Source organism: Bos mutus, chromosome 2 (genome assembly GCF_027580195.1).
Source record: "Bos mutus isolate GX-2022 chromosome 2, NWIPB_WYAK_1.1, whole genome shotgun sequence".
NCBI classification, from domain to species: Eukaryota; Metazoa; Chordata; class Mammalia; order Artiodactyla; family Bovidae; genus Bos; species Bos mutus.
In genome coordinates, this window is record NC_091618.1 from 128,807,062 (window position 1) to 128,829,008 (window position 21,947).

Here is a 21,947-nt window from a genome sequence, read left to right on the forward strand (position 1 = left end):
AAAAGTCCCAAGTTGTGAAATCAAGTTACTAAAAAATAAAACCTTAAAAACAAAAAATGGATTCTCAGGAGCATATCCCTTGGGTTGATGTAGCAAAAAATTGCTGTGTTCTTACCCGAGCACCTGGAAGCCCAGGTTCACCTGGACGTCCTGGATCCCCCTGACCTCCTTTAGGTCCTGAAGAGCCAACAGGACCCCTCTCTCCTTGAGCGCCCTGTTCCAAAGCAAAGTAGAACATGTCAGGAAAAAAAGGAATACAGGCAAACAAAGGCAACTGTACGTAAAACCCTTATTTTATAAATCAAACCACTAGTATAAAGGAATTGGTCAAAGTGGGTACAAAGACCTCTTTGTAAACCATGTCACTTCATATTTTATTCACATTTGGATTCCTTGGAATAAAGGTTTTCCAACATTATTTAATGAGAGTTGTGTTTAAAGCCTCACTCCAATAACTTAGATTTAGAAACCCCAGAATTTTAAAAGAGTCTAAATTTCTAAAGAAAGGAAACAAACTATATCAGCTAAAGGAAAGATTTACGGTCTGTTCTTCTCAGGAACTTCCCTGAAAAGTTTGAAAAGCAAACTCCAGTATACCTCCAACTATCATCCTTCTCCCTGGAGGCCTCTATAATGAAGAAATTGCACAAGAGGGATCTGGCATTAGGTCTAATATCTGTGTTCAACTCTTTTCTAGATCTGGAACCCACGTGAGCCAAAGCTAGATAACCCCTCCAGACAATGGCATCTTTTGCAACAGCACCCACAAGAGTGTCAGCCTTGACAGGATAAACTTACCTTTGGTCCAGGTAAACCATCAGAGCCTGGAAAGCCACGATTGCCAGGAGCACCCTGCAGGTGACCAAAGTGTGATTCTCAATTGTGGGTGTTTATGTAACATCCGATGAATGGGTAATTTTTACTCTTAGTATTACAAGATTTTAGGAGCTATGATCAAGCCTACACAGCAATAGATATGTCTAAGAAAAAGTAACCTGACTAAACAGAAGGAAACTTTAAATTTTGAAATATATATATATATATGTACTGAGCCAAAATTATTCAAATCAAGAAACATTCTAATGCTTCACTGTAAAATCAAACTTTGAGAAAAACTGATCCCTAGATACAGAGACAAGAGACAAGAAATGGTACCATGTTTGATAATCACAATGTCAGTGATTGCAGGCATTAGTATTGTCTTGGATATGAAACTGTTTACATTCTCTGAAGCTCTACACAAAAGTAAGGTGATATTGTTAATCTCCCTTGCAGACTGGTTTCATTATAGTCCAGTCACAACAGTTTTTTATGATCGTTAAAGTCACTCAACCTTTTCAGGCTTCCTGGATTTGCATTTGTTGCTTGCTCTGCTGAAAATGTTCTTTCTTTCAAGTTTCTTGCTGGCTCATCCTTATCTTATAGATCTTATCTAGATGCCAACTTTTCAAAGAATCTCATTTCCTTAACACCTAATCTAGTGACACATGACTGTCATACGGTTACTCTCTACCACATCACCCTGTTATTCTCTAAATGTAAAATGTGTGATTACACTGAGGAAATCAGAGTTGAAAGAGACACGTGTATCCCAGCATTCATCGCAACACTGTTTACAATAGCCAGGACATGGAAGCAACCTAGATGTCCATTGGCAGACAAGTGGATCACAAAGCTGTGGTACATACACACAATGGAGTATTACTCAGCCATTAAAAAGAACACATTTGAATCAGTTCTAATGAGGTGGATGAAACTAGAGCCTATTATACAGAGTGAAGTAAGTCAGAAAGAAAAACACCAATATAGTATACTAACGCATATATATGGAATTTAGAAAGATGGTAACAATGACCCTATATGTGAGACAGCAAAATGAATACAGATATAAAGAACAGAGTTTTGGACTCTGTGGGAGAATGCGAGGGTGGGATGATTTGAGAGAATAGCATTGAAACATGTATATTAACATATATGAAACAGATCACCAGTCCAAGTTCAATGCATGAGACAGGGTGCTCGGGGCCGGTGCACTGGGACAATCCAGAGGGGTGGGATGCAGAGGGAGGTGGGAGGGGGGTTTGGGACTGGGGACACATGTACACCCATGGCTGATTCATGTCAATCTATGACAAAAACCACCACAATATTATAATTAGCCTCCAATGAAAATAAATAATCTAAAAAAAATTAAATGTGGGATTATATTTTTATTTATATGTTGACTTATTTAGTGCTTACCTCCCCATTAAACTATGGTTTACTAGCCCTTCATGGAGGCTGGGACCATAGCACTGTTCACTGATGCGTCCCAAGCACCGTGTATCAAAATTGGCATGGAGCAGTTGTTCAATCAATATTATTGAATGAATGACTATACACTGATTAGACAGCTGGCTCCCTTAATTCACAGGCAGCCATACTGAACTGTGTAATATACCTGCTAGCATTGCTCTTAACTGCCCTACTTTTCCTCAATTTCCCAAAAGTTCCTCGAGTAATCTCCCCACAACTATAAGAATTTATTTTGTTATTCAAATTTTACCCTTTCTCCCACTGGGCCCGGAGGACCAACTGTGCCCGGATCACCTCGGGGGCCTCGTTTGCCTTCTTCACCAGGTGGGCCGATTGGACCCTGGACACCATGTGGCCCCTATTGAAAACAGAAGGACAGGTAACAGATACAGCCATTTAGCAATCGAGTCACAGTCAAAGGAATCCAGTTAGTCACAAACTTTAAACTATATTAAGTGAACTGTTTCCATCAAAAAGTATAATTCTCTTTATCATCCTTTTAAATATTTGAGTATTTTGGGCTTACACTTTGGGATCACATTCATGTTCCCCTTATCACTGAAAAGAAATAAAACCTTACCGGCTCCCCTTTTGGTCCAGCTTCTCCTTTGAAACCTGGGACTCCTGGATCACCCTAAAATAGGAACATAGAAAACTATAAGAACCAGGATATTTATCCAGCCCAACTTGCTTTAATTGTTGCAGTGAATGGGCTTTGACAATTTCTGCAGCAGAGTCTGTGCTGAATCAATAATACAGTAATTTTTTAAAATGTACACAAATCTTATAGAATGTGAGTGAAATGTTATAAAATCCAGTATAGTTAGGTAGCAATTTGTATATTTTACAGTGATCTTCAAGAGACTTACCCTTAAAGTCTTATTTTTAATCATGCATAGCAGGATGATTAGAATAATTCAATGCTTCTTCCAATTTGATAATAAAAATTAGAACTAACAATGACAACTTCAATAGGTATATCTATTTAGGGTCTATTTTAGGAAATAGATTTTGTTCATCCAAAACCAAAGTAATTTTATATATATGTAGTATTTATTAAGATTTGGCAACTTCAAATAGGGTATTTTATGTTTAGAGTATTCTAGGGTTTGGGGGCATGTATAGGATTTTGGTCTTTATATACCAAGTATACTTTAATTTGTGGGAACCAGATTGCTAAATTGAGAACATGATAAAATCAAATGTAAAATATCAGCAACATTTATGTTTTTATAAATTTGTCATCAGTATTTGAAAAGGACTTATCAGTGTAGCCAAATTACTTACAATAGGATCCAAAATATTTGTTTTAAGTAGTACTAGCAAAAGTTTTAATTTTTTTATATCAAGCTAAAAGATACATAATCACAACTTCTCAGTATGTATTTCTTAAGAACTAACCATACTACTTTACCAATAGATGAATACACAAATATAAAATATACAAATTTCTACAAAATATGGATATTCATTCCATATAAACCATATGTTGGAGGCACTCTTCAAGAACAAACCTCAAGATATAGCTGTTGAACACATGTTAGCCACACTGTTATTTTAAGTCCCCATGAAACTTCCATATTTCCCCATATTGGCTTGCAAAATATTCTCATAATATTTATCATTCAACTATTTATAAAATTTTATGAGGTGGATCATAAAGTTATGACCCTACTATTTTAAATAAAAGAACACTAAAATTGAACAAAAGGCAGTAATTTTCCACTTTGAATTTAAACACATGAATTGTACATTAACATTTGGCTTCCACTTTACAAAAATTTCTATCTTCATTTGCCTCATTCAGATAAGTTAGACTATCTATGTTTCACTGTATTTCATAATCTATTATTGATACTGATATTTCTCTGGTGATATTAGATGTATTATACAGGGTGATAATTCTTTGAAGGACATTACCGGTTGGCCTCGAATTCCGGGAGGTCCAGTGCTACCCTGAGGTCCTGGAGATCCAGGGGGTCCTGCTAAGCCAGGAGGACCAGAAGTACCCGGAGAGCCCTATTGGAATGCAAGAGTAACAAGCAGAGATCTCAGCACAAGTCTATGGTCACTGTCCGAAGTTCACTGTGTCCCTGCGAACTTCCCGTGGCTTAAATGCAGTTAGTCACTCACCGTTGGGCCTTTGGCACCAGGCGTACCATCAGTTCCTACTGCACCCTAAAGGACACAGGAAAAGTTCACAAGATAGTAAGCCATATGTTGGGAGTATTCAGATGTCCACCCACCTTCCAAAAGGAAGCAGAAAATTTTAACCAAAACAAAAAAGGATAAAGAAATCAACCATTGTATCATAAAAGTCACTTTTATGACTAATTCTCTTTTCCATAAAATAGACAAAATTTGCAGAGTTGACAAGGGAATTGTTGTTGTTGTTGTTTTTTTCTCATGAGTTCTAACACTCAATCAGAATTGAAATAGAGTATATTAAGACAGATTGCCTTTGTTCTGATGTTATAGAGCATGTCCAACTTGGAGTGACAAGGGACTTACAGGAAGACCTTGGGAGCCAACAGGACCAGGGGGCCCGGTTTCCCCTCTTTGCCCTTGAGGACCTTCAGGGCCTCGCGCCCCAGTGGGACCTGCTTCTCCCTAAAGGCGTACAAGAGGGAAATGTTAATTTTAGAAAAACCTAAATGCAATGTGGTTCAAAGCTGACTGCTTATTTGGAGTTTTACATTTTACACCTAATCATTTAAAGAGGTCAAGTGCACAAAGCAGGTTCTTCAAGGGTGGGCATATTTTCCCCACCCTCGGGATGCGCTGATACCTACAGCATGTTAGAGCAGAGGACCTGGGCAAGGTCACCTGATAACCTTGAAACACCCCAGTTTCCAACCCCAGATAGGAGTCCAGACAGTAAAAATATAGGATGCCTGGTTAAGTTTGTTTTTTTTTTTTTTTGCTGACAAAACAAGAGATTTTATTGGGAAAGGGCACCTGGGTGGAGAGCAGTAGGGTAAGGGAGCCCAGGAGAACTCTGCCACGTGGCTCGCAGTCTCGGGTTTTATGGTCCTGGTTAAGTTTTAATTCAGATAAAACACAATGGGTCTCAGGGTCACTCTGTCCCACACAATGTCTGGAAAACACTTATACTAAAAATTTATTCTTTATTTATTTGAAATTCGAATTTGCCTGGGTTTCTGCATTTTATCCAAGATACTAAATACCTAATGTAGGTCAAATCCTAGAGGAACCTGGACCTGGAATTTTAGGACTAAAAATTCTAAGCTTAGGGGGGGCTCATTGGTATCAATAAAACATAGAAAATTAAATCCTATTACCCTTCACTGAAATACAAAGAACTAGGTGTGAAAGTTTATTTTTCATGCAGAGAGCCAGAGACCCTGGAAGGACATTATGGTTATAGCAGAACTGGACCGAAAAGAGACGGGGGGTGGGGGTTTTTGTGCTGGGGATGGGGTGGAAAACAATTTCCGAGAGAAACAGTTTCTCAAGGTGTTTAACTTTATTAAGCGGTTCTCAGTTACCAACAGACAGTACTAGAAAAACCCAGGAGGAGAGGGAAGTGTCCAGAGTGAACCCTGATATAAACTACGACGGCGAGTGAAGTCTGAATCAGAAGCCACAGTAGGTGCAGAAACCACTTCCTGCCAAGTCAGGGTCCTGGGCTTTGTGGGTATTCTTTCTTGAATTCTCTATCCAGAGCTCAGTTTGGGGGTGGAGAGTCTCACAGTGACAGAGAGAAAGGGAAGGGATTTTGCATACTTTGATTGAGGTACACAGGGAGGCTGGGCGCTCCAAGGTCAAGAGTCAGGAGCAGAGTCAGGAGCAGAAGCCTTGGGACTTCAGGGAGCAGATACAGAGAGGAAGAGAGAGGGTCCTCCTCGGCTGAGCTCACAGTGAGTTCTCAGTCACAGGAGGGACTGTTTCCTGAACTGTCAGAGGGCACCATTTTAAAATAAAACAGCCACATCCCTGGCACAGAGTTTACAGTCAACGTTAGAGAGAGCCAGAAAAATAATTTGCCTTGATGACTCCCACATTTCAAACAGCACTTGAAATGTCAACCATAGACTGTTTGCTTGCTTGTTTCGAAGTTCAAATCCAGTTTGAGTGACCCCACTAACAAGAAGCACGAGCCTATCCTGAGGGCATCGTCTGCCTCAGGCGCTATGCTGTGTGTGCTAAGCCCAGTCACGTCCAACTCTTTGTGACCCCATGGGCTGTAGCCCACCAGGCTCCTCGGATTCTCCAAACAAGAATACTGGAGTGGACTGCCATTTCCTTCTCCACAGGATCTTCCTGACCCAGGAATCAAACCCCCGGCTCCTGTGGCTCCTGCATGGCAGGCGGTTTTACCGCTGAGCCAGTATTGTGTTTTTCAAAATTTGAAAGTAGTTTTCTGAGTTTATTCACTAATTTAGCTTATATAATCTTAATAACCTCTTACTGCAATCCTTGAATTTATCATCCAAAGTACTTGGGAGAAAGAACAAACTGTGACTCACTACAAATGTAAATCATCCCAGCAGAATATCTTAATCCATTCCCATGGGGAGAGACAAATAGCCTCCCTGCCCACTCCTTTAATGATTGTATAAGTTGAGGGTACAAGGGCAGGGGGGGAGGCAGATGTGAAGGACAATATTGCATGAGAGAACAGCCTTTTGACAACCCCTGATTTATTTTAACCTCCTATTGTTTAGAGCATTATGCTATTTATTACTGCCAGACACAGTATTCAAGAACACAGTTACAATTTGAATTGAAGTTTTTCCTTGCAGCTGTTAAATTGTCTGGCTTTAGAGTCCTAGTGCCATCAGATTCTTTGATATTACAATTGTATGATTATAGGTAATTCTTTTTAAATTACTTATATAATAATATCATATTTTTTCATTTTGTATTTTTTCCCTACCATAATGGACATTGAGAGCACTTCAGGCACTTTACTTAGTTAACAGCAACTTCCATACTCCTCAATGAATTAAATGACATTCTTTGGGGATTCATGTGCTTAAGAAGTAATTCATGTCATCAAGAGCTACATATATTAACATCTTACCTTCATTCCAGGATTTCCTGGAAAACCAGCAGAGCCAGGTATCCCAAGAGGACCCTATTAAAGAAACCAGCAAAGTGATGAGGCATGTATTTTAATCAATATTTTATCAATATGTAATCTTTTATCCTTTGAACATTCTGTACTTTGATATATAGGAATAATCTGCTTGGGATTTTAAAATCACAAGGATAATATTATAATTGTATTACAAGAACCTTGCAATATTGACATGAGACATTGGTAGAAGAGGTGTCCAGTGGTATTAAACATAACAGGATCTCCTGGTTGTACCATATGAGAGTAAGTCAGTCATAAGCACAAACTGTCTGGAACAATTGCCTCTTGAGAAATTACTTTCTTTGTGTTAACCAAGTAATAAGGATAGCTTTTAGAAAGTTACACACTATACCAAAACCTAGAATCCCACTTTATACAAATGATGCTTAAGAATCAGCTGTATAGAACAGTCTTATGGACTCTATGGGAGAGGGAGTGGGTGGGAAGATTTGGGAGAATGGCATTGAAACATGTAAAATATCATGTATGAAATGAGATGCCAGTCCAGGTTCGATGCACGATACTGGATGCTTGGGGCTAGTGCACTGGGACGACCCAGAGGGATGGTATGGGGAGGGAGGAGGGAGGAGGGTTCAGGATGGGGAACACATGTATACCTGTGGCGGATTCATTTTGATATTTGGCAAAACTAATACAATTATGTAAAGTTTAAAAATAAAACAAAATTAAAAAAAAAAGAATCAGCTGGATACCTTTAGAGTGATTTTTTTCAGGCTAATGAAAAATGAACATGTGTCACTATACTACATTAGGAAAGGCATGAATAGAGTCTAAACCACTGATTTTAAAGCTGAATTTAAAGGAAATTAGTGTAGGTGAATTTCATTCTAGGTTATCCTGATTCTTCTTTGAGGACTGCATTTTAACGCCATCAAGTTTTGCATTAATAAAAGTCCTTTTAAGTTACACTGATTTTTCTTCCTATAGTTTGTTTCATTTTTGTGAGTAACGAGGGAGAAGAGCTCTTAAGGACAAATAACTTCAAATACAATTTACCCTCATCGTATTTCCCTGAGTTTACTGTGTTTTACATCAATCCATCCTGTGGACCACACTATACTCCTATTCTCTTCATATGCTCATCTTTCGAGACTAAGCTTAACAGTTGTTCCTCTTCAGGTCATCCCTGAGATCTTTGTCTCTCTACTGGTGTCAGGACAAGTAGGTCCCCATACTTCGTGTTGCTTTCCCTATTACAGCAGTTAGCAGTAGCATTATGCTACCGTATTAATTGATATATCTCTCTTCTTTGATAGGGAAGTGTTCAAAAACAAGCACAGTGTATTCATTGTCTTGGTACTCCAAGCATCTGGGACACAGTAGGTGCTTCATACATGTTAATGAGTGTACAAATGTAAGAAAGAGTGAGTAAGTGAATGAATGAATGTGAAAGCAATACACTCACCATGGGCCCAGGCTTTCCAGGCATACCATGCGCACCTCGCTGTCCCTAAGTAGAAGAAGAGACAAGATCAGAGTGCATTTCTATAGCACTTGCTGACAAGTCATTCACTTCACAAAAATTTCCATGTTAAAAAATTGGAGAATGTCTATCAAGGTTAACTGACAACAACCTTAACTAGGTTAAGAGCAATAAAAATACACATTTATACAACATGGGTAAGGGAGCAATAGAACACATCTATCCAAGGACAAGAAATAAAAATCAAACTTGGAAATATAAAACTGTGTAAAATGATTTTGTTTTTACTGGAACATGTCACCTTCTATCAAATGAACTCAAAGACAGAGAAACTTTGAACACTGGGCTCTTCTTAATAGCTAGAATAATAATGATAATAATAATGTGTTTGGAGTAAAACAAAAAACTAAAGCTCACGCGCACATGTACTCACCCACAAAGGAAATTAAGTGATAGTGAATGCTGTGTATGTCACCCAGATCCCCCTTCAGCACAGAAGTAAGCATCCTATCTCCCTTGGAAGTGTTGTAAGCTGATGGCTCACCCTTGAGACCCTCCCCACAAACCGCTGCAAGATGGTAGCTATTCCAAGATTATGCCTGTGCCCTTCCATGGTCAATGCAGTGAAACAAAGGATTAGCCCCATTCAAAACAGTCTGAAGAGCCATTTCAGCTCCATAGTTCTCATGGAATGGAAGATTCATGGAGACTGAGGCCTCTGTTGCAAATGTAACACAGCTTTTAATTTCTCCTTGTAACAAGCCCTGCTCATTTCAGTAATTTCTTCATAGGTATAGTTTCTGAGTGCACTCCTCAATAAATTTCCTGCACACAAGTCTTTGCTTTGATGCCAGTTCCTTGGAAAACTGACTCATATACCACTGATGCCAGAGATAGTCAAGAAAGCAGATGCTAAAATGGAATTTTTAATCTGACTTCCACACCGGCCAGCTGGTGATAGATGGGGTATGGAATTCTCTTGGCATGCTGTAGTGATGCAGTGGTAAATATTGTTTCCAACGGTGAACTGAGATAGGGTACACATATAAGGGAATGGGGGCTTCCCAGGTGGCACTAGTGGTAAATACCCTGCCTGCCAACATGGGAGATGTAAGAGACAGGTTCGATCCCTAGGTTGTGAAGATCCCCTAGAGGAGGGCATGGCTACCCACTCTAATATTCTTGCCTGGAGGATCCCATGGACAGAGGAGCCTGTTGCGCTACAGTTCATGGGGTCACACAGAGTTGGATACAACGGCATTGGGGGCAGGAGGAGAAGGGGACGACAGAGAATGAGATGGCTGGATGGCATCACTGACTCCATGGACGTGAGTCTCAGTGAACTCCGGGAGTTGGTGATGGACAGGCAGGCCTGGCGTGCTGCGATTCATGGGGTTGCAAAGAGTCAGACACGACTGAGCGACTGATCTGATCTGATCTGATCTGAAGCAACTTAGCACGCACAGAAGGGAATGGGCTATGGGTGCAATAGCTCAGGCATTTGAGAAGGTTTAGAAGGCAATGGCACCCCACTCCAGTACTCTTGCCTGGAGAATCCCATGGACGGAGGAGCCTGGTGGGCTGCAGTCCATGGGGTCGCTAGGAGTCGGACACGACTGAGTGACTTCACTTTCACTTTTCACTTTCATGCATTGGAGAAGGAAATGGCAACCCACTCCAGTGTTCTTGCCTGGAGAATCCCAGGGACGGGGGAGCCTGGAGGGCTGCTGTTTCTGGGGTCGCGCAGAGTCAGACACGACTGAAGCGACTTAGCAGCAGCAGCAGCAGAGGATGTAACTATTGTAAAGTTAATGGAATTCTATGGGTCTTGTTGAGTGAATCCATTGGAGAAAGATGTTGTAAGGCTGATAGTAATTAATCATCAATATAAACCTCCTTAGCAGCATTTAAAACTATTATTATCTTCTACAGCTAGAGGGAAGAAAAAGTTGAAGATCAGCTCAGGACTTAATGCTAAAGGTTTAAGTACTCTTGAAAAGGTTGAATTCCAAAACGTGGAAATTCTGCTATGCCATGGTCAAGGATGGAAGGATGAGCACTGAAATTTGGCACTGGGATATGTTAAGAATTTTGAAAGCTCAGGGACCCTGAAGCCTCTGGGCCTACAGAAATGATCCTTTCCCATTACCAATTTATACTTCCCTCTTGCTTAAAGGTGATACAGAGCCCTCTACTTTACCAGACCATATATGCTTCCACCACCACTACCTGCTTCTCCCGTGGCCACTAGGCCAAGAACTAGCCACAAAATAGCTTGGTTGAAGGAACGCTGTTTCTGATAAAAGAAAGAATAGATCCTTTACCAAAAACACTGTAAGTTCTATACCTCATGTAGAGGCAGGATTCAGGAAAGAACACATGGGAATAGGTCCTAAAGGTACGGGATTGAGAGGGACAGGGTATGAAACTGGAGAATTTTAGTGATTTGGAAGCACTGTACCATAATATATATTTAACACCCAGATAAAGACTCTGGGAAACAGTATTAACAGGGAAAATAGCTTTTGGAAACTTGGAAAGAGCAATGGCCCACATTAAGTGAGGTAGAAATGCCAGAGCTGCCTGGGCAGACAGTAGAATAAGGCAGAGAAGTGAACACAGTAGATTGGATATAATATATATGGCTGGACAAAGTAAGAGCTGGCTATGGCTGACTTTATTTTTCTGGGCTCCAGAATCACTGTGGATGGTGACTGCAGCCATGAAATTAAAAGACGCTTGCTCCTTGGAAGGAAAGTTATGACCAACCTAGACAGCATATTAAAAAGCAGAGACATTACTTTGCCAACAAATGTCTGTCTAGTCAAGGCTATGGTTTTCCCAGTAGTCATGGATGGATGTGAGAGTTGGACAATAAGTAAAGCTGAGTGCAGAAGAATTGATGCTTTTGAACTGTGGTGTTAGAGAAGACTCTTGAGAGTCCCTTGGACTGCAAGGAGATCCAACCAGTCCATCCTAAAGGAGACCAGTCCTGGGTGTTCTTTGGAAGGACTGATGTTGAAGCTGAAATTCCAGTACTTTGGCCACCTCATGCAAAGAGTTGACTCATTGGAAAAGACCCTGATGCTGGGAAAGATTGAGGGCAGAAGGAGAAGGGGACGACAGAAGAGGAGATGGCTGGATGGCATCACTGACTCAATAGACATGAGTTTGGGTAAACTCCAGGAGTTGATAATGGACAGGGAGGCCTGGCGTGCTGCAGTTCATGGGGTGGCAAAGAGTCGGACACAACTGAGCAACTGAACTGAACTGATATTCTACAATATTCTCTACATTTCCAGGGGACACTCTGCCTATAAGTGATAAGGAATGGTCTAGTGAGAGGGTGTCACTTGTTCTGAACCAAGGCCCTGACTTCAGTACCACTGAGAAGCTCTAAAGTGGTTGTCTTCTGTGGGATCATAGTAGGGGATGTGATAAAACTGGGACTCTTAATTCTAAAGGAGATGATAAGATATTAAAATAAGAAAGGTCAGATGGCAGTCCTTAATTGTCAAAAAAAAAAGTGGGTTTAATGTAATGAACTGCAAGTTTGAAATATTAGCAAGTACAGCCTGACTTCCAGAGAGTTGTGAAGAGAATGAATAAAATAACTGCCCCTGCCCCAGGTTTAAGGTAGATGGGCAGAGAGCAAGAGTATTTCTCAATCTGTACGATTAAAGGGTTTCCTAGGTGGTACTAGTGGTAAAGAACCTGCCAGGCAATGCAGGAGACATAAGAGATGTGAGTTTGATCCCTGAGTTGGGAAGATCCCGTGGAGAAGGGCATGGTAACCAACTCCAATATTCATGCCTGGAGAATCCCATGGTGGACAGAGGAGCCTGACGGACTATGGTCCATAGGGTCTCGAAGAGCATGATGTGATGTGACTGAGCAATTTAGCTGCTGCTGCTAAGTCACTTCAGTCATGTCTGACTCTGTGCGACCCCATAGATAGCAGCCCACCAGGCTCCCCCGTCCCTGGGATTCTCCACGCAAGAACACTGGAGTGGGTTGCCATTTCCTTCTCCAATGCATGAAAGTGAAAAGTGAAAGTGAAGTCGCTCAGTCGTGTCTGACTCTTAGTGACCCCCTGGACTGCAGCCTACCAGGCTCCTCCACCCATGGGATTTTCCAGGAAAGAGTACTGGAGTGGGATGCCATTGCCTTCTCCAAAGCAATTTAGCAGGTACAATTAAAATCAATCAAGGGAAAATGATCAAGAGACTCTAATCTTTTAAAGGGTTTATTCATAGTATCACCTTTTAGGATTGTGAGGAACAGGAGATAAAGAGATCTAGAACACTTGGTAAATAATAAGTAATAACAGTTTCTTAATTTCTTTATTAAAAAAGTAGGCAATGAACATACTTTGGTTATGTAAGATGGTAACATTAACAGAAAGTAGGTAAAGTATACCTGTGAACTCTCTATTCTATCTTTTCAACTTTCCTGTAAACTTAACTTTGTTTCAAAAAGAAAAGTATAAAAATTACAAAGTAAGCAAAGTAAAGTTTGTTCTCCTTTAAAAGGCATATTCAACAAAGTATTTGAAAGAGCTGAAATACACATACTTACAGGAGCACCCTGTGGTCCAAGCCTTCCTCTCTCTCCTGGCATTCCTCTTGGGCCCTATAGATGAGAGAGAGAGAACATCTCTTGAAACGTCTTACTTGAATCTGAGAGTACTTTGATTTCACTTCTCAAATCAATCATTAATATAACCACTACTCGTTATAATTGGCCCAAATAGATTTCACTTAATCTAGCATTAATGTCCTAAATCTATAATAATCCTGATTTGGTCCCTGGATACAAAAAAAGAAAAGTGCATTCAACAATTAAGAAAAACAATGTAATGCAGGAAGCCTTTTCTATTTGAAGGGGCAGTTCTTATAGGATGCTTGCCTTTCAGCTGATAATAAAGAATTATTTCACCAGCTAACATATGCTCTCTATGTCTTTTTCTCCATTTAAATATTCTCTTAGCATAAGCTAAAAAGCAAAGAAATAACAACGAATTAAACTGATACGTACCATCGGACCCATGGCACCCATTGGACCAGTAGGGCCAGCTTCACCCTAAAGCAAAAGTGAGATCACTTTACAATACAGGAAGCCTACAATTGATATTCACAATATTCTCTTCCAAGTGTGTTATTTAAAAGGCTTATTTTCAAAGTGAGCATTTGAAAGGCACACTTTGAATAAAGGGCCTCAAAACTATGCTGTATCACCTGTTCTCAAAATACAATGGAAATCTAGTGTCTACAGAAATAAGCCTAAAATCAAACTGGGAATTTAAGCAAGACTTATGGGACTATCTTCTTTTCACTTTCATTTTAATTATACCTAGCCACATTAATTGAATTTTAATACAAGTGCTTAGTCTATGTCTGACAATAAAAGTAAAATTTTACAAAACTAAAATTGACTATAATATTCCTTTAAGATCTCTTGTAGGAAGCTTAGAAATGACAAATTTAAATCCAAATGCTTTTTCACACATGTGTCTCATTGTACTTTCCATTAAAAAGTCATCTGCACTTCTTGGATGTTCTCTTTCCTTCTAGAAGCATAAATAAATTTGGGGAAGAAACAATGGCCAAAAAGCCCTAAAATTAAAAGGGTACTAAAATAATGGGACCAATGAACCATCTAAACCTCTCTGATATTCTTAAAGAAAAATTAAGAGTGAATGTGTTTTAGAGGGTGGACTCATAGCACATCTTTATATAAAGATAACACTCATCTTACATCGGTAGAAACCAAATGGCATGGTAGGGGTTTCTAGTGGCAAAGTAAGGTCGTACCATGTATCTTCTTAAATCTACCACTCATCCATGACTATGCCAAAGCCTTTGACTGTGTGGATCACAATAAACTGTGGAAAATTCTGAAAGAGATGGGAATACCAGACCACCTGACCTGCCTCTTGAGAAATCTGTGTGCAGGTCAGGAAGCAACAGTTAGAACTGGACATGGAACAACACACTGGTTCCAAATAGGAAAAGGAGTACGTCAAGGCTGTATATTGTCACCCTGCTTATTTAACTTCTATGCAGAGTACATCATGAGAAACGCTGGGCTGGAAGAAGCACAAGCTGGAATCAAGATTGCCGGGAGAAATATCAATAACCTCAGATATGCAGATGACACCACCCTTATGGCAGAAAGTGACCCTTATGGCAGAAAGTGAAGAGAAACTAAAAAGCCTCTTAATGAAGGTGAAAGAGGAGAGAGAAAAAGTTGGCTTAAAGCTCAACATTCAGAAAACGAAGATCATGGCATCTGGTCCCATCACTTCATGGGAAATAGATGGGGAAACAGTGGAAACAGTGTCAGACTTTATTTTTCTGGGCTCCAAAATCACTGCAGATGGTGATTGCAGCCATGAAATTAAAAGACACTTACTCCTTGGAAGAAAAGTATGACCAACCTAGATAGCATATTCAAAAGCAGAGACATTACTTTGTCAACAAAGGTCCGTCTAGTCAAGCCTATGGTTTTTCCTGTGGTCATGAATGGATGTGAGAGTTGGACTGTGAAGAAAAGTGAGTGCCGAAGAATTGATGCTTTTGAACTGTGGTGTTGGAGAAGACCCTTGAGAGTCCCTTGGACTGCAAGGAGATCCAACCAGTCCATTCTGAAGGAGATCAGCCTTGGGATTTCTTTGGAAGGAATGATGCTAAAGCTGAAACTCCAGTACTTTGGCCACCTCATGCGAAGAGTTGACTCATTGGAAAAGACTCTGATGCTGGAAGGGATTGGGGGCAGGAGGAGAAGGGGACGACAGAGGATGAGATGGCTGGATGGCATCACGGACTCGATGGACGTGAGTCTGGGTGAACTCTGGGAGTTAGTGATGGACAGGGAGTCCTGGCATGCTGCAAATCATGGGGTCGCAAAGAGTCGGACATGTCTGAGCAACTGAACTGAACTGAACTGAAGTATTCATTCTTTATACTACTCTTTCCTCTAGAACTATTTAAGGGGGACTTGAAAAAATTTTAGACTTGAAGCAGAACAGAAATTCTGTAGTGAGGTTGTATTGAGATATTATTCAGTTACCTTGGAACCAGTTGCTCCAACTTCACCTTTAGGGCCTTCAAGACCTTTGTGTCCCTGAGAAGAAAAATATAAATTTGTATTTAACAGCTTTTTTGAGCCTCAGGCATGTAAAAGAAGAACCAAAAACAAGTTCACAGGAAGTGCCTTATGAAAATAGATTGCAAATGTAAAGTCGTTATTCAAAATGTTCCCAAATTCTCATCTCTTTTTTTGAAAGTCGTCTATTCAATGAAAATTAAAGTAGGGTTTCCCCTCTTTAAATAACATTTTCAATTTGCAGTGGGCTCATCTTTCAAATTTTTGTGACTTCATAGAAATTTAATGAATAGAAACGGAAAAATGTATGGTGGCCTTAGGGGAAACAAATGGTTATAGAATTTAGTTATAAAATATGGTTCACATCCAGGAGTGATTTTAAAAATACTTAATAACTAATACAGCACACACATTCTAATCATAAGCTCAAACACTCAAAACAGAGGCCAGCCAATGTACACTGAGTGAATATCAACTATGCTTTTAGATAGATGTGTAGTTTCTATGTAAGTATGTACATAGCTAATAGTTGCATATTCATTATCTTGAGTTAAAGACAGAAGCATTCTACAGCCTTCTGTGTCTGAGTTGGACCCGAGTTGACTAGGCCCCTGTGATGCAGTGCACTTTATGGTATTAGGTAAATATTCCACTACGTAGTAGTTGCCTGTTTTCTTAAATAAATCTCATTAGACTGAAGCTGAGAGTCATGGACATTTCCCATTTATCACTACTTTCTTATTCATAGCGCAGTATTCAGCACACTGTAAGAACTCAAAATACATTTGTTTATCGAATCAAATGAAATTCAAAGGAAATGTAAAAATGCATTGTGATTTTGGTAACTGACATCTACTGTAACCATAGCCAGTTAAGGGCAATTGACAAATGAAATTGTGAAGATTTTGAAGGTAATGCTCCCCAGACCTTACTCCATAAGCCAGGGTATCTAAAAGGATTACAGAGGATTGAACTTACTCGGTGACCCTTCAGGCCTGGAAGACCAGGAGCCCCAGGAAATCCTCGAGCTCCCTGTGCGGGGAAAAAGAGATAAGGCATTTCAGAGTCATTAACTGCATAAGGCACTTTTTTTTCCCAAAAAAGATTTTTGGTACATAGTTTTATTTTTGCCAACAAACCTAAGAAGAAAAAGGCGAAATATATTTTTATATGTCAAAATATGTCTAGGTTATCAAAAAATTAGCAAGGCAAATGGAAACAAGTCTTACACAGAGACATGGATTAATTCCAGGTGTTGATCTGATGACATTTTTAAATTTTCAAATGATATTGCTGTGTTATAATTAGTAAAGAATAAACAATAAGAAAATAAGCCTTAATCTACATTCTCTGTGTCTAAATCAAGTAAAAAAAAATAAATAAATAAATCAAGTAGGTCAAGGTATAGGAAAAATAATCAGGAAACTTAAGGAAAATTATGCTTCTCTTTTATATTGTGTTTTATTTGTGGTAGAATAATTAATGCATTTGTAGCAAATAAATATAATCTATTTTTTCTGGAATTCTAAATATTATCAGTAAATTATGATTAGAAAGATTATATTAAAATGTTATCAGAATTTTTTAATAAAATATTCAGGAGCAGCTTATGGATTTGTGATTGTTTAAAAAACTGAGAAAACGAAATATCCAACAGAAAAGAAAGTCAAGTAATATAAAGAGAATGGGTTGGTTCCTTGACTCAACTTCTTAATTTCTGTTAATTCTATGCATCCTTCATGTAACTGTATAAATTTAAAAAAAAAAAAAAAAACAGAAATCAGACACTAAATCAAATCCAAAATGGTATGACTTCTTTGAAATGATGCTTGAAACTGTTTCTTCATACCCTTTTTAAATAGTTAAGGATCCAGTGACTGAATTACTCACTTATTCCAGCTGCCTACATTAAATAGGTTTTGTGTTGAAACCTATCTACTGCTACTGGTAGAGTAAGCACTTTGGTAGCACAGACTGACGCTATCAATTATTATTATCAATCCGCATATCCCTAACACTTAGCCTTCTGCCTTATTAGTAGGCATTCAAGAATAAAAACTGAATAAACAACTGAATAAAGAAATGGCTTCACATTCATCATCTTCTTCATCTTCTTGACACTCATAGAGCTTCCCCTAAATCTTTCAAGGAACGTCTCTTGTGTTAGTACAATCTTACAGAGGCGGCAAAATCCTTCTGTTCTGTATTACCCTACCCTTTACTTAGTGTTAACTAAACGAACAAATAACTCAATAAACAAACTTTGTATGATAAAAGCAAAGCAATAATTCTTCCATGACCTCTTTCAGGAAAAATGTCTCTGTAGTGTTTTGTAGGGGGTTATCACAGTAAGGGCACATCAAACCCTGCACTCTGAACACATTAAGTTCCACTAAAGCTCCTGTTTACACAGCCCTACTTAGAAATTCTTTCACTTCAAAAATGGCTTTTGAGTTTGGAATGGAATCCTGCCCTTTACTGAGATTCATCTCCCCACCATCCTGAGCAGAAACTCAGCATACATCCATCTAAGCCTATAGAGGAATTACTGAGCTATGCTATTTCAAATGATTAGTAAACTTTTGAGTTTTTGTGGTCTGCAAGGGAATTCTCATGTGATTACATATCTCTAAAATAGCAAGAAAATAAACCAGATGTACTAGCGCTCATAAAATTTTTCTCGTTCTGCTGACCCAAGACTGTCATCACACCCCAATCACACATCGTTGCTCTGCACTTGCAGACTGCATCTGTGACATGCTGGCAGGGCGCCTTTCCTCCCCGCGGAGGGCCCACGCTGTGAGTAGGGGCAAGTGTGCAGCAGGGCGGGAGTTTCAAGCCTGGATTGGTTCACACCAACATCTGTGCTAATGACTAAACCACCTGTCTTTGTCTGCAGGCTTTGTTTGCAGGCTGAGGAGGGAAGAAAGGAAAAAGTAAGAGGAGGGAGCTGCAGGCCTGGTTTTGTGTGCGAAACTAAATGATCCTTACAGTCCTGTGCTTAAATTCCCATAAAAGATCATTAGCATTTGTGTGTCCAAAAAATCCCTAGCATTGAACCTCATCAATTTTCATAAAGTAAATGGAAATAATTCAGTATTGTTGTATGCTTCTGGTGGTAGAAATATTAGGATATTATAGGAGATATAATAAGTTGAATCAGTTCAGGGGATTCTGGACCAAGAGAAAGTCTAAGAGCAGGAATGTTAGAGCATTTATGCTTATTTATCATTTTCTAACTTTCCCACTGGCTCTGGAGCACATACCAGGGGAGCACCTATCAAAGTAACATGAGTGAAGAAAGACAGGTGGGTTCAGAGCAGCCAAGAGACCCAGATCTTGAATTCTGGTAGAGCTAGTTACTCTCCCTGTATTGAGTCAAGTGAGAAGAAAACAACTGTATTAGGAGAGCTGGTGATTAATATATCTGGTTATAAGCTTTTAGGGGCCAGAACATCAATAAAGAATTTCAGTCAACATTAGGGTTTAGGGAACAGCCAAAGAGGCATCCTGTCCACAATTTATTGTTGCAGCATATAAAAAACAAATCAACAAACTTTTTAAAGCTGTCATTTTTGACATATGAATACCAAATCTTTTAAAAAACTAAAAATATCTTTAAAAGATAAATTAGGATTGAGATATTATGAAAGGTAAGTAAGTCAAGCTGGTGACTTATCTGAAAATTTGGTTATAATTCTCTAGCTCTGGGAGGGTCATTCATATGGTGCCAGTGCAAAGTTGGGAACTCAAATTAGCTCTCATTCTGGCAAAATGTCCTGTTTCACAATGACAGAAGGGAACGTATCTTGGTGGCAGTGTCTACTACATGTGCAGGCCATGAATGGTGAGTTAGTTTTAAATGTTCTTCATTGTTTGAATTTTGTCTTTGTATTGTTGTATTGATCAGTATAAACTTACCGGAGATCCTGCAAATCCCACTTCACCAGGTTTTCCATTTCTACCAGGCTCACCCTTTATGGGAAAAAAAGCAAAGTGGAGGAAAGAGGGATTTAAAATTTTCTCTCCTGAGACTAAATGACAAATCAATCGCAGGTAAAAAGTCTTCCTTAGAAAGCTCACATCCAGTGGTCTAAGCAGGGTGAGAGCATAGCCCTACGCCTGAGGGCAGTGCATTATAGCACGTCAGTCTGTGGAGATTTCATTCATTTATCAGAAGAAGAAATAAATATAAATTATACTGGTCTGACCTAGCTCTCCATTTTACTCAACATCAAAATTTGCACACACACACACACATACACACATGCCACGAAATTCTACATCAACATGCAGCACTGAAACAGTGCTTCTCAAAATAAATTTACCATTTATTTCTTGTGATAAAAAAATTTAAGAACTACCAGAGATATTTTCTTTATGGCCAAATTCATTGTAATCCACTTAAATAAATCTCATGACACACAAAAAGAAAATATTTTCTTGGTTTAATGTCACATAGACATTAATGGCCTACCTAATAATTTTATCCTCAACTTTAGTGCAACTAACAGAGGAGTTCAGGAAAGCAAATCTGTTGTTATACACTGTTCTTAAGAACACTGATCACATGTTCTTAATGTTAAAATCTGAAATTTAGGCTTAACTTTAAAAATTCAATTAAAGAAACAACTTTTTGAGCATTGGAGAGCAATACTGACACTATTCTGTGAATACATTTTAAAAAATCCATTTAATGAGGGCCTCATAATGATCTTCTGGGATCGAAGAAATGTGTTTTTCCTTAAGATCACTTCAAAAGCTCTGCCCACCAAATGTTGTTGCTGTTGTGACAGCAATTCTAGTATCCCACGGAGAAATCATAATGGAAAACCTAAGCAGGCAAAGATACAGTACCTAACAATACAATACCATCACAATTAAGAGCACGTTCAGATTTTATAAAATTCCATTCTGACCTCTCCTGTTTTTATTAAATTTAATGACAGTAAAAAGTAGGTGAATGAAATGGGAACCAATGAATAATATTCATGTTAATGTTGCAGCTCTTTCCTGGCCAAAATTTTGCGAATTTTGAAATTTGAAAAATTTCAAAGCAAAATGAAGAAAAGCAGCTTACATCTTCACCAGGTTTTCCAGGAGGGCCCTCTGGTCCTCGTGCACCAACTGGACCCTAATAACAAAATGAAATAAAAGGAAAGTAAGGATATTCACCTTTATTTACCCATATCCATCAATGATACAATCCAAAATACCGTTGAAACAAATGAAAAATATCAGAGAAAACAACTTCATTAATATTCTGAAGTTTATGTTGTATCTTTCAGGTTATGTGCTCAAAGGAAAAAAATTTAATTTCCCAGATGCACAAATCAGCACTTTCCACTGACCATATTCAAAGCCTCTGAATTTAAATACTCTGCCACAAGAAATATGTAGCTTAAGCACAGTCCATAACACAGGACTCCTGAACTGGACTAGAATATATTGCTACATGAGGAAAGAGGTGGTAACATAAATAACTCATGACATCATTGTAATGGTGGACCCACAGTACACTGGGTCTACATGCTTACTTGACATTTACCATTGGGCCGGGGTCACCAGGTTCACCAGGAGGTCCTGCTGGGCCAACACCACCCTAAAATCCAAACAAAAAAATTGTATAAAATTTATATATAATACACAAATTATATGAACAAATCAAAGAAAATACAATACTAAATCCTATACTGTCCACAGTATAGTGCAGTTGCTCAAAATGTTGACTCGACCACTCTCCAGCTATGACTCTGGATGAGTTGTTAATGCTTCATCTCTCCATATCGCATTTCCTAATCTGTGAAATGAGAATAATGTGGCGCCTACTTCAGTAAGCTGCTGTAACTCTTTGGGTAACTAGCGCATGTTGAGAGCCTAGAATAGTGCTGGCACAGGGTGTCGATGGTGGTAGTCATCTCCCTCTTCTCTTCCTCCTTCTTATCAGCTACATTTTCCATTCACAATGGCAGTACTGTAAAATAGCTTGGAGTAAAA

General features: G+C 39.0%; 1 protein-coding gene across 2 annotated transcripts in view; it reads right to left on the reverse strand.

The window, feature by feature from the left end:
* Positions 1-21,947, reverse strand: part of COL5A2 (collagen type V alpha 2 chain) — a 159,982-nt gene that overhangs the window by 36,430 nt on the left and 101,605 nt on the right. For both annotated transcript variants that reach the window (XM_070359432.1, XM_070359423.1), the window contains 16 exons: positions 21,499-21,552; positions 21,031-21,084; positions 19,872-19,925; positions 16,929-16,982; positions 15,915-15,968; positions 13,881-13,925; positions 13,422-13,475; positions 8,826-8,870; positions 7,343-7,396; positions 4,807-4,905; positions 4,429-4,473; positions 4,216-4,314; positions 2,876-2,929; positions 2,546-2,653; positions 799-852; positions 116-214 (listed from right to left, as the gene is read on the reverse strand). In XM_070359432.1, the coding sequence (XP_070215533.1) occupies positions 116-214; positions 799-852; positions 2,546-2,653; positions 2,876-2,929; positions 4,216-4,314; positions 4,429-4,473; positions 4,807-4,905; positions 7,343-7,396; positions 8,826-8,870; positions 13,422-13,475; positions 13,881-13,925; positions 15,915-15,968; positions 16,929-16,982; positions 19,872-19,925; positions 21,031-21,084; positions 21,499-21,552 (1,026 nt within the window). The remainder of the gene's footprint in view (positions 1-115; positions 215-798; positions 853-2,545; positions 2,654-2,875; positions 2,930-4,215; positions 4,315-4,428; positions 4,474-4,806; positions 4,906-7,342; positions 7,397-8,825; positions 8,871-13,421; positions 13,476-13,880; positions 13,926-15,914; positions 15,969-16,928; positions 16,983-19,871; positions 19,926-21,030; positions 21,085-21,498; positions 21,553-21,947) is intronic.